The following is a 13,567-nucleotide window of genomic DNA, read 5'->3' as shown; positions in this document are numbered from 1 at the left end:
ACATTAACTAGTTTTATTATCGGATATTGTGCGGTCTTTTTGGTCGGCCCTTTTTTTTTAGAGTGGACATTTCAAAATTGTGAGGAAACATGCGGGTATTTGGAGGGCTTTGAAATGTCAAAATTATACCGAAAACCAATGAAAACGTTTGATTTGTGCCGCAAAACAAACACCGACACGCTAAAAAAAAGTAATGAAATAAGTGATAAACTAATTCTGTTTCCATTCCCACAAACCCAATTAAGATTGTTGATTTTAAAGCTACTTCTTTATTTGTTGTTTTTTCCCCAAACACACTGCACTCCTGTCATTCATTTTCACTGTCTTATAGATACACACACGATATTGGACAAGTAGTATTCGTGTTTTCGCATAAATTTATATCTTTCATGATAATGTCTTTTTTTCTTCAGATCCTTAATGACTAACAGGGGCGGGTCGGTCTAGGATGTGCGCGGTTCCATGCAGCAAGTGCATCCACCTGCAGGTCATTAATTATTAACCACTACCCTCATAATGATTTAGCACATGGAACAGAATTGTCCATCGAATTAAACAATATCACAGAAATCGACAGTACCGAGCTCAGCTTTCAATCGATAACACTTTTTTGGTTCGATATTAACCATGAATGAAATCTGTTATTATACTGTTGAAAAGGAAGGGGCGTTGTGACACGTTTCATATTCTGTATAGATTCATTATCATGAAAGGGTTTAAACTGGACTGCAGTCGTCAGGACTGTTTTCCTGGCGAGACACACTGGGCTGTAGACTGCGTGCATGATACGTGCATGATCAAATAATCGCATGGTGATCTCGGGGCAGTACTGTGCTGTCATCATCAACCGTCCATCTCATATGCGCGTTGCTACTGGCAACGGAGGTTACCAGCAACCGCGACTGTCTCCCGCATTTTCTCTATCTAGCTATTTCTCTTTCATCGTTGCTCACGTATAACGGCGCTTTCAGCGCAGCACCGAGCCGTCATCAGTGGATCGAAAGCTCGCAGCAGACGCACAGTGGTTGGAAAAGATAACACACATGGCGGTTGCATGTGGACTAAAAATCGAAACGAATTCTGTAATGGCAGCGGCTGGTGTAGTTACAAACTGACGTGCTATGCATTGTGTTGGATGTAGCGTGGACTGATAGCAGCGGAGAGCAGGAATTGTGACCATGGATCCGGCGGGAATGGACGGGGAAGTCGCGGTTACTGTCTCGGGCGTCGCCCCGGTAACTCTCATCGCGCAGATCTCCGTAGCTCTGATCGCCGTGGCTGTGACTGCTGTCTACATACTGAAGAACCTACCGGACTCGGGGGAGAGCTCCAGGCCGGGAGGCACCGGCACAGGACCCGCGGGTAGGGAGTCACCGGGCGGGAATGAGCGGCAATGCAGGGTAACATCAGATGGGCACACGCTGGGGAGGAACAATGGTGATGATGTTGACGGGGGAGCAAGTACGAGCAAACGGGAGCCGGAGGGTAAGGACATGCCAGGATCACGAGGAGAATACCGTGATATCATCTCCTGCGATGAGTACAAGGATCTGTGTGGCAGTCCACCGTCAGGAGAGAAACCAAGACCTGCAAGGAAAAAGGGGTCACTGTCGGGTCAGTCTAAAGAGTGGCCGACATCACTCGAGAGTATAGACGAGGAAGACGAAGAAGAGGAAGAAGGGAATACAGAAGGAGGTAAAGAGAAGGAAGATGAACCAAAAACACCCAAGCAGAGCCCTAAAAGAGGATCTCGTGTCCCCAACTGGTATTTCTCGAAATCGTCAAGTGGTATACCGTCCCTGCCACGGGATAGGGACTTAGATTCTCAGTTCAGTGAGCTGGCAACCCAGACACCTGAAAAGAGTCAGTGTGCATCTGAAAGTGCCGTTTACACATATGAAGATGTTAGCCATGTGGATGAGGCAAGAAAGAGAGCAATCACTGGATTTTCTGGTACGCCGATTGGTGTGTTGCAGCGCAAACCGTGGCCAGCGTACCAATCAGCGCGAGAACTGAACGATGAATATTTATACGATGGGCAAACTTCCAGCCAATCACTGGCTGCGGAATTGGATCACCCACAGGCTGCGCTTCTAAATCTCTCGCTCGAAAACCACGAAAAGAGAATGAGTGTTCCTGATATCCAGATACACGAATACGATACAACTTGTGAATATTCAAAACATGGGTGTGGCAGTGATGAAAATGATTCTGCGCAGTGGGTTCAAACGCTCGCCTCCACGGTCCTCCTACCGGAGAAATGCCAGGAAGAACTGAAGGCTGAAATCGTACGAGTTGATATAGATAAAGATGACGGAGGTGAAAATGGAGAAATCCATATGGAGAAATCACAAATCACCGTCAGGGAAAGACCAATACCCCGTCCACGCACAAACCTCACTGGTGTAAGTAAAAACAACCAGGATGCCATTTCTTCCCCTTCAACACCAGAAAGTGTGCCACCATTTACAAGCACGCCACCACGTGACGAGGTTATAAAAGCAAGACCGGACATTGACCAGCCACCAGCGAAGGAGCGTGCCCCGCGCACAGGCGCCAAGCAACCCACGACAAATGCCAACGAGGGATTACATCAACAAACCAAACACGTCGAGTTAGGGTACACAAAGACCGACGCGGCTCTTGAGCCTGACTTGCAAACAAGAACAGGGTTTATAAAGAAAGAAAATATTGACTCAGTAGATAAGAGCCACAATAGGCTGCCGTCACTCGCTAGTCATTACGACAGTGCTCGAGTTACAACCAAACCCAACTCTCGTGTCTTTACAGTCGTGGGGAGCACACCGGGTCCGATTAGTACCTTTCAAGCAAAAGCTGGCAATTCAAATGGGGAAGTTGTAGGAGAGGTTGAAATTCATCCGACACCTGCTAGTGAGTTCGTCGTTACTCCTCCAGACACCCGAGTCACCTTGGGTGCAAACCCTCCCAGCGCAGATCAAACAGTAACAACTGGATCAGCTTACGAAAACGGAACACCAACTTTATCAACAGAACTATCGTCTGATGAAAGCGGCTTACAACACATTAACACTGCACGAAATGCAACACCACTGGATGAAATCGCGAAGATTGATTATGCACGCGTACGCGAGGAACCCGATACGTCACATGCAACAAATGAAACTCTGAATACAGGCCATGAATTCAAAGATGCAGATTCAATTACACTGAACAGTTTGGAACACAATTCTTTCGATGCGGTGAATTCGGGAAACAACGCAACAGATGTTCATCGGATTGACGAGCAAGTAGACCAAAGTGGGTCTACTGAACTCGATGAGATACGAGCTAATTTGACCGAGAGACTTCCCCTAAAAAGACCCAAGGAATTGTTTCTAAACAAGTCATCAAAGAGCCCAGATTCCAAGCCATGGAACCAGTTGAAAGATTCAAGCAATGGAATTGTTTCAGACCCATCTGATTCAGAGCTTTCATCAGCTACAAGTCCGAGCGATGTGGTTGCCCAGCAACGGGCTCGCATCCGAAAAAGCCTTGAGAAACTGAACGTGCCTGATTGGTACAAGAAGTCCAATCACTACAAGCGAGTCTTGAGCAGTGATCAGACCCGGGATCTCCTTGACAACCAGTCTGATTCAGAACCTCGCATGACAAGGAGTCCCTCATCTTGTCTGAGCGATTGTTGGAGCGCGACCTCATCCGAGGAAACAACGCATCACCGACCAGCCGTCTCGACTAAACTCGCCTTCCAATCAGAGGCAAGATATCGTAGAGATTTCCCGAAGCGATTGTTGTACGAGCCGATCCGTAACGCCTTCTCGTGCGCCGAACTACCGACTCAAAGTTCGATAGGGTCGACTCAAGTTGACGCTCAGTACCCCACGAGTGTGATTGATGACATTGAAATAGACCACAGTGCACATGACACCCTATCGGGTCAATCACTTAATCAAACATCAACATCACTAAATGATGTCAACTCTGGTTCCCCTCCCAGCCAATCATCGCCCTCGCATGGTCTACGCACGCGCAGTAAGTCTGAGGGGGACCATCTCGATCAGATCACGTATTTTGATTCACTGGCTGTGAAGCGACTTGAGCGTCATATGTACGATTCGATCTTCTTCGTTACTGGTTATATCAACGACTCACAGGACAACTTGGACGAGATCCAATCGGACGGAAATAGTCTCTTTGCCAGTGGAAGCCTTCCCGATGAATCCTTAGACGACATGGAGTATCGGAGACAAATGTATGAACTGAGAGAATCCGTTCCCCTGCACTCAGTTTCCCCTGAAGTACAGCACAGACCAACAGCAACAGACAACTACAATTTTGCGAATGAAAATGGTTATATGAACAGAGGAATGGACACTTATCGCGTGCCTTTCGACAGAGATGACAAAAACAGTCAAACAGAAAGGGGAAGCATAGATACATTATCAACTTCACAACGTGGTATGTATGGTGATAATGAAGACTACAGGTCCATAGAGGAGAATCAGAACCAGTGGACACCAACGCCAGCGCCTCGTAGAAACATCATGGAGAGTCCACACGCGCAAAGTTATTCGCTCCTCACCGAGGCACAGCAAAGCCAGGAGCTGAAACCAGACCCTCGGTACAATCCAGACGGTAGCAGAAACGTCAAACTCTCTCCGAGGTTCGCCATGGTTACACCGCAGATCAATCGCGAGGGAGAGTCACCCAGGAGCTCGCCGAGAAATACAAGTCCTCGGAGAACGACTGTCAAGATTATGGTCACCGACACGTCGCTGGAGGACGATGACAGTGGCCCGTCGACCGGACACCGCAGCGACAATGACCTGGTCTCAGCCTCTTCCTCGGACCAGGAGACCGTAGTAGACGGCACGACGAATTCATGGACTCCACTAGATCTGGAGAGATTGAAAGATTCCGAGTTTGCTGCCGTGTTGTCTGTAATCACATCGAGACACATGAAGCCAGGAAACAGGTCCGGGCTTTATCTTCCTGGAAGTGGTTTCATCCCTCCTAAAGAAGTCACAATGGAGGAGATTGTAGATAGTTTGTTAGGTCTGCCTTACCAGCGAGCAGCCAGCGCCGTGGATCTCAACAGTAGTGGGTATCGCGGGAGCAGCTCCACGTCCACACCTCTGACTTGCTCTACTCCCGATCTTAGTTCCTCCTGGAGCCCCAGTCGAGGTAGCACTCCGGTGTCTACATCAGACAAGAGCCACAGTGCCGACAGCCTATACAGCGAAGATGGTAACGTCTTGAACTCAATCGTCATCGGTCGGAGAAATTATGAGGACAGTTACCATGACAACAGTTACGAGGAGGGAGGCAGTGACGCGATCGGTGAGGAGATCATAATGGTGAAATGTAACTACAAGAAATGCGCCAAAACGAAAGAACTCGCCGAAGCTCGTAAGTCGTTCAAGACTTGTCACAACTGTTACACCTACTACTGCTCCAGGCAGTGCAGAAAAATGCACTGGCCCCGCCATAAGAAGCGATGTCTCTTCAGTCGAGTCAACAGTGCCTGCAAGCATGTCATCTACCACAGTCGATACAATGCGCAGCTGCAGTCGGATCTGACGCGCGTTGCGCGTACGGGTTACCTATCACGCGGACGCGGCTCCATTCTGCTCATCTTTCCGGACACGGAGTCCGCGGAGAACTACACGGAGAGAGGTTTTGACGCTCTGCCAAGCGCACCGACGTACTCGACCGTACGTGAGCTGGAAACTTCGGATCTCTTCGGAGATCACATGAAGTTTCTACTTGAGATGTGTCGCACGTACGACCCGGAGAGAAAGTTTGTGTTGAACGTTGCTATTATGGCAAACCCCGAACAGCATCGCGGAAACAGGCCCAGACAAACAGATACGGCTGTCAAAAAATGTGCCAAGCTCAGTCTGATACCCCCTCATTCAGATCCGACCTCGACAACTCTGGATCCAGTTCCCGATACTCTCATCATTACATCTCCGTCTGGATCGCAGGGAGACGGGGAACTCGACCGGAAATCCAGACAGGTGTGTTTTGTGCATATTCAGCGTCAGCTGCGTCAGCGGGGTGTGAACCTGAGACACCAACATGCCGAGATTTACGACAAACTCTGCCGCTGGGTGGAAGACCATGAGCATTTCACACCCACCACCATTTATCCTCTTGATGAGCGGACTGGCAAACGGTTTATGTGTGTGCTGATGCCCGAGGCGGAACCAGACGATTTAGGGTGGATCAACAACCCAGAACTCCTTGAAGACATCGACCTGGATGCAGAGCTTGAGAAACTTGAGAATGTGGCTGGGATGGTGGTCACTGACCTCTGATAATGACCTTTGACACTAGAGGTCAAATTATCTGTACTACAGACTTCATCATTATAATTCACAAAACTCGCTTAGATACAGTGCACATTATTCAATGACATCGAAGCTTTTTATACACAATCCTAATTCACTTTGTCTAGCATGTTCAATTATTGGATGCAGAATTAACTGTTCAAAACATTCCTTCTTGCCGAATCTAGACTGAGATGCCCCTAACAAATACAGTTTTGATGTGCGGCATTTGCCGGTTGCTTAGTTCCAAAAAAATAAAACTCACGTAGTAATCAACTTGTCACCTCGTATCAAGATTGGTGAATGGGAGAATGATTATAAGCCCGGCGGCGGGGCATTTCTTCACCAGAGGCAGTTGCACTTTGTGACGACAAAACACTTGGATTACTGGGATGAATCATAAGACTTTGATCACCATGGCAACAGCGGAGGAAATTTGCCCAGTGCGTCTCAGAGGAAGCGATCGTTCATCATCAAGGGACACTTCAGCCACGGACTTTTCTTGAGGGGTTGCGTTGGATGCAGCAAAAGGAACGAGACAAGGAGACGTTGATGACGTGCGGGAATGCGGATAACAAACTATGGCAGACCAGCCTGAGGAGCAACTTTTATCATCATCATTATCAAGTAAGTTGCTTTAACATTATTTTAACGACTTTCTAAGCCAAACTTCATGAATACACAATTCTGTTTCGTCTGACATAATTCTGCTGATATAACCAAATTCAAAGTCATTTCGGCATTGATGTCGATCGGCTCATTCAATACAACAATTATTCATATACAGGTTGATTTTAGTCCGTAAAATACAAAATACATTATCAAGTATTAGTTACTTTATTTCAACCACTATCAAAACACAATTTCATGCAAACACAGTTCTATTTCATCTGACAAAATTCTGCTGAAATTCATTTCGGCATCATTGGATTGGCTCATTGAACATAACAAAAAACTATCCACTCACGATGATTGTAATCCTCATAAACAAATACAGAAAACATGTAATTTCGAGTCTTGCAATATTAAGACAACACGTTGAATGTTTGTGTTGCTATCCTTGTGACAGAAAGCAATTTCCTTTTGAACAGTCATGAACTTTACATCGTCAATAGGCCTACTTCCTCTTTGACAAAATTATGCAATTTCAGTTCAATATTTCGAAAAAGCCCTTGCCAAATTGCGTGTAATATAACGCGTTTTAATTTAACTACAGTTCTTGCCAGGACTTTAAACCATTTCATTTACATCAGATCGTGCTCCATAAGAAATATTGGAAAGGTAATAAATCTGAAACCTCGAGCAGATATTTACTGATCGCCGAAAACTGCGCCGCATCCAAATATTTGGACAATCCTAATGCACCATAAACAGGCGTAATGTGCAATAAGCGTCGCGTATCCACTCAAGAAGAAAAGCAATTTTGGGTGGATGTTTCTTCGTAAACACCGCTCAATTTTGACCAATTTACGCCGCGGGTGCCCAGCCAACCATTCTGGTAATATCCAGACACACCAACCTTTGACACAACTTCATGCAATTCGGCACGAGTCCTTTGAACACACTCTGTGCAGAGATTGTCTGGTTGTGTGGTGTGTTTACTTTGGCTTGCACCTGTCATTTTACCTGCCCAAAATCGGCTAATTAATCGATCGGACTTCGGAACCTGTTGTTCCAATTAACGAGTAGATTTTTTTTCTCTTCAGATTAAACGTTTTACGATAGCCGCAATCTGGAACAGTAGACCTAAGAGTGATTTTTGTAGATGTCAGTAATTGACACGTTGAATAGACACCTTGGCAATGTGCCATGTTCCAATAATGTAATGCCACTCCCATAACAGAAGTGCAGCATTAGTAGGCCTATAAACCGCCCATCATGCGTGGACATTATCATTAGTACAACCGCTGCTATTATGGTCGTCATGGAAAACAAGATTGCTACTGTTATCCCCATTATATCCCTCGTTATATATACTTACTAAGCCCATATTCATTTTTGTGAAACCCGATGAATGTCGACATAACTTTAGACTAAGAATGAATCTGTTTATGTTTAACCTTTAAAGCCAGTCTAATTTTTTCCCCAATCCTGTCACCGGATCTTATTCGTACTTCACTGTCATGGACTTATAATATACGATAATCCTTGACAGCAATACCTTCATCATCTCACTAGCTAATTTGAAATCGCAGCAGACCGCGAGGTGGAAAAATAGCCTCATTATTAAGTTGCCCAAGGCAAGAAATCCTGATATAATACCATTTTGGGCCATTACCTAGTCTGGCTTACGCCGGGGTAGAATTTCATGCGCCTTTCATCAACCCGCGCGGCCGAACCTCCGCGCTGTGTACGCGCCAAATGAGAAATCTAAGCCTTGGATAAGCTTAAACCGACAAACAACTGTCTCTTTCAGCCGAGCGTGTAGGCGGTAATGGTCCGAGGACAACTTGAATTCGATTGCTTGCTGATATGTCTTGGAGGAATTTTAGCATCATGCAAAGAGGATCATCGGCTCGAGTTTCGTTTACGAATAGATAGAAAAGGTATGACTTCAAAAAGCCATTCAATGAGCTATTGAGCTGTCACGGAGAATTTAACATTATTAACGAATCCACGTCGGAAAACGACAAGCGTGTTTATTTGTACACTCTGAAAACAACTGTCAAAATATTGACAGGTTTTCCTAGTGATTGAAAATTGACTAGGAATTTACTTAAAAACATGCAAAGTTCCATACTATGACTGAAAAAAGTAGTTGGATTTGACTACAATTTTAGTTATTTGCATAGCTATTTGTCAACACTGACTGGAAAAATCTAGTCAGATTGACTGATTTTCAGTTGCACCCAGCTGACCCTGCATGGGTAGTCAAATTAACTGTTTCTAGTCAAATCTGACTGTTTCTTTTTTAGAGTGCATTCATAGTTTTAAATGTCCCTTCTATTTACTTATTTATTTTGTTTTGGGGGATTTCCCTTCGCTTAAAAAAAAAAAAGTGGATTGTGGTAGGAATTCGGGGGATGGTTAGCCTTAGTTGTGCAGTTATTGTTTACACATCCATGGGCCGTGTTGGAACCATGCTTATATAATTTTCATTAAAACAAATGATTTAGTAAAATTATCGTAAAGAATTTGTAATTAATTGCTTTCACTGTGTCCTATAGGACGTAATAGTTTAATGATAGGTAAAAAAAAAAAAGTCACCCGATGAAAAGCAGATTACCAAAGCTTTTTTCTATTTCATGCATGGTCAGATATTCCAAAAGTACACTTGAGAGGTTGTTGTGGTAAAGCCAATCCATTGTACACATCTTATAATTATGAACCTGCTATCTTGCCCGTTCTCCATAAACGACCACTAAATTATCACGACTTCCTTGATAAAAACTCATTTCATCTCCTATTACCAGCCCGATATCATAACTGCCCAAAGTCCAGTTTGCATTGCAAATAGAAGTTTATATGGTATTACAAGAAACGCGGACGCCATACCGATAATGGTGTGATACAGTTGCCAAGGACTCGATACAAGTGTGTACTTTTCAGTTGTTTGCGCGATCGTTGACTTGTTTTTATGATCTCTGTTTTGCGGTCATGATTACCACACGACCGACGCCGTGTAGTAATGCCCTAATATTACACGTTATTTTCTCAAATTGAAGTTGTCTGTGGCCTATTAGGTTTAATATACATGTACAACATTTATTTTTGCTGTAATTTGCAGAGATGATTGGATTTTGGGTGTTAGTATTTTATAGCAAATACGGTTGCACCGACCTGTTTAAAGGTCTGTGTTCATATAGATGCTGGAAATACAAGTAAAATAAATGCTGTTCTGCAGTGTTGTTCCCTAACCCTACTTCACCTTCAGACGAAATGGAACAATTTTATAGAGGTCAGAGATTTGTCGGGACAGGGAACCAGACTAGCTGGCTTGCACCCAATCACGGGTGTGTAACCGATTGCAAACAAAATGTGGACTAACTAAATTTGGTAAATTGGGGGTAGTATTTGAAGGGAAAAAAAATAGATTTAGTTTCCAAGGCCGACCATCGTTGGAAATTGATACAAAAATTTAACTTGTCTAGAAAATGACAGCACACCAAGTTCCACGATTTCACAGAATGCTTGAGACTATTTTTCACTTACAGTCAAGTGAGGTATTCACGGGCGGATCCAGGAATGTTCGCAGGGTGGGTTTTTTATTGGCAAAACAAAATCTGAAATGTAGACACGTTTTTTTCTCCGGGCACTTGGCCTCTGTAAAATCAAAACGGGGGGGGGGGGGGGGGGGGAATTTTGGGTGTCGGAGCAGGGGGGGGGTTCCCTTTTTCAGGCATTTCTATGGAAACAAAATTGACAGAGCTGCCTCTGGATCCGCGCCTGGTATTTTTTAAAGATTTGGTAGTTCTGTATTGTTTATGTTTCCAAATGTTGTACATGTATATCACCCTTAATGGGAACCCTGTATTATGCATTATGGAAATAACTGTCCTGATACTGTTATTGACGAGTGAAATTTATTACAATAAGACAGATTTATCGATTACATGACAAATGATGACATTTGTATCAATAGTGGAAACGTTACTTCTTTGCACTGTATAACTTGTAAAACTAATTATATCAAGTGAACCCGAATTAATGCATCACTGTCTATCTGAAAGTACTCTTTTATTGAAAATCCACATTTCATTCGATGACACGTGTACATTTCAAGTCTTTCAAATTCAAATACCGATTTTCTAGTGCGTGTTTTATACTCTGTTTTAAATCTATCTCTGGTAAAAAGTCGGTCGCGATATGGCTTTGAGTTAGGAAATCACACCAGTTCATTTTCGTTCATGGTCTAATTAATTTGGGTGTGACCACTGCTTTAATTATTACAAAGTCTGAACCGGTGTCGGTCTCGATTTTTGCATAACGAAACAATGAATCAGGCTGCAGTTGTTCTCATTTTCATTGTGAAAATTCTCCCTGAAAATCGATCACACAAATGAATCACAGAAACTATTCAACCTTTTTTGAAAAGATAACCACAGCTGGCTGGCTGGCTGCCAATATGTCTGCAAGAGCAAATAATGTGCACACTTTACTGTCAATATCCATGCCACATGCAACTTTACGTGACATCTGTGACTGAATCTAGTGGGTATCTTCATCGGTGTCATAGCTCACGAGGTCGCCACGGATCACTGGATCGATTAATTGTAATCACACCCAAAATGCGACGATCATTCTGGAGGCATTTGGATCATCATTCATACGATAATTATGGTAATGGTTTTCATAGTTATAGTTTCTGAGTGAAAATGCTACCTCTGGGAAATACTTCCTTTGTAAATTGTTTGAAATTAGGGATACACTCGGCATCGGGGAGACAGTAATTATAATGTCTCCCTAATGTTTTAACTACATTTCTATGACTAATTATAATGTGTCGCATAATGCTTAAAACGATTCTTTAGGTCGACAAGAGTATTGGATTTAAAATGTTTGAGCTTGGGAATATTTTCAAATGGGGCTATGGGGATGGGAGGGTTTTCTTGTTGTTTGTTTGTGCACAAGTCTACAGGAATGTCTCCCTGAGAAAAAAAAATCGACGAATTTTACCCAACTTATAGATCTTCACAAATATTGAGTGTTTGACTATTTATTGATGCTCCTTTGTCTCCAAAACCTCTTACCTCCAAAGGAATTTCAGCGTTATGGAGAAAAGTCAGTGTTTGGCCAAAGTTAGTTTAGAATTAATTTGTTTTTAACATTTTGGCCAATAAATGAAAATGCTTCAAACTTGCAGGGTGAAAGTATTAAATAATGATCTCATTACGATGTTCTCATTACGATTATACATTTATTTACGGATAAACCCAAATAATTGGGGCAAATACGATCTAGGACACACGAGAAAAAAAACATAAGATAATGAAATACGAAGAATAATGTCCAGAAAAAAAATAACATGAACATATGTACATAGTTGAGAAAGGACGGTATCAGTATGTTTATGTACCCTGGTACAAAAGTTTTTGAAATTGAACTCGCATGCAATTGCTTGTTTTCATATTTTGGCCAAAGCAGCAATTCTCCACTGAATTCAGACCTAGTTTCTTTCTTTACAGTTGCTGTAGGCCTATTAGCATAAAATTGATGCAACCGCTTGTAACCCTTGATCAGAAATCGACCTATAGTTTGCCTAATCGAATTGACCTTGATGTACCCTTTCCAACTAATTAAATAACGGTTGGTAAAAATAGATTTGGCCGGTGGTGTATGCCATCATCGTTTACACAGGCTGACCTTTATATTTTGGTGCTATTATTTACCCAAAATAATCCTAATTGTTTTATAATTGAATTAAATGCGTCGGATGAATGGCTAAACCCAGTATAAAAATGTGTCCATTTTAATTTTCGATGGAAGTTCATGTTCTTGCCGTCGTTTCTCTGAATTTCAAAAACGACAAAGAATTTAAAAACAGACTTGTTGGGTGTTATTTTGTTTGTGTTACCAGATATACCATAAGTTGATGTGCTTGTCTTCAGGATTATTTTCCCTTCTTCCCCCCCCCCAAGAAAAATAGCCGAAATGAAACCATCTGATCTTATATCAGTCCAGAAATACAAAATTCATTTTTTTTGCTCATTTTGTCCCCCAGGACTCTTCAAATTTGCCTGCAGGGACGATCTTGAAGAACGCATCACCCGATGAAATCCCAAGTAAGTGAGGCCTCAGTGAGCAGATTTCTCGCCTTAACGAACCAAAAGTCTTCCTGCCAAGTACCCAAGAGAGGATTTCGCGTCAAAGACAGTGTGAGTAACACCCAACCATCCAATGTCGCCCTATCGCTACCGGACTGAAACAACTAAATACAGTAACAGGCGAACATTCTCGTGAGGCATTTTGTGTTTTCTCCGATTGACCATAGAGAACCGTGCCCAGTTTCAAAAACCTGTTTATCACACAATTATATTGAGCTCAGACAGTGTTTCGCTTTATGTGAAGAGTAAAGTTCGAGCCAACCAAAAGGTATAACCATTGACGGGTGCATACCCATGTTCACCAATACCGATGTTCAGTTCCCCAATACCGATGTTCCCGAAATCCTTACCATATAACCCTAACCCTAACCCTAATCCTTCGGATTTCGGGGAACATCGGTATTGGGGAACATAGGTATTGGGGAACATCGGGTAGACCCCACCATTGACACCCTGAAATTCGCTATATGTAATATCACATGACACTGATTT

General features: G+C 43.2%; 1 protein-coding gene across 3 annotated transcripts; it reads left to right on the top strand.

Annotated features, from left to right (window-relative positions):
• The first annotated feature begins 919 nt into the window (after positions 1–919).
• On the top strand, positions 920–13,192 carry LOC119720744. Of its 3 annotated transcripts, none has more exons than XM_038190575.1 (2): positions 920–6,938; positions 12,995–13,192. In XM_038190575.1, the coding sequence occupies exon 1, from the start codon at positions 1,179–1,181 to the stop codon at positions 6,297–6,299; it is 5,121 nt and encodes a 1,706-aa protein (XP_038046503.1). In that variant the 5' UTR covers positions 920–1,178; the 3' UTR covers positions 6,300–6,938; positions 12,995–13,192. The 3 variants fall into 3 exon arrangements, with proteins under 3 accessions (XP_038046503.1, XP_038046501.1, XP_038046502.1); XM_038190573.1 differs by having other exon boundaries at positions 12,973–13,192; XM_038190574.1 differs by lacking the exon at positions 12,995–13,192 and adding an exon at positions 8,728–8,868.
• The last annotated feature ends 375 nt before the right edge of the window (positions 13,193–13,567 follow it).

The sequence above is a fragment of the Patiria miniata genome, unplaced genomic scaffold (genome assembly GCF_015706575.1).
Source record: "Patiria miniata isolate m_02_andy unplaced genomic scaffold, ASM1570657v1 HiC_scaffold_9, whole genome shotgun sequence".
Classification (NCBI taxonomy): domain Eukaryota; kingdom Metazoa; phylum Echinodermata; class Asteroidea; order Valvatida; family Asterinidae; genus Patiria; species Patiria miniata.
Note: the sequence above shows the minus strand (reverse complement) of the source record. Positions and strands in the feature narration are given on the sequence as shown.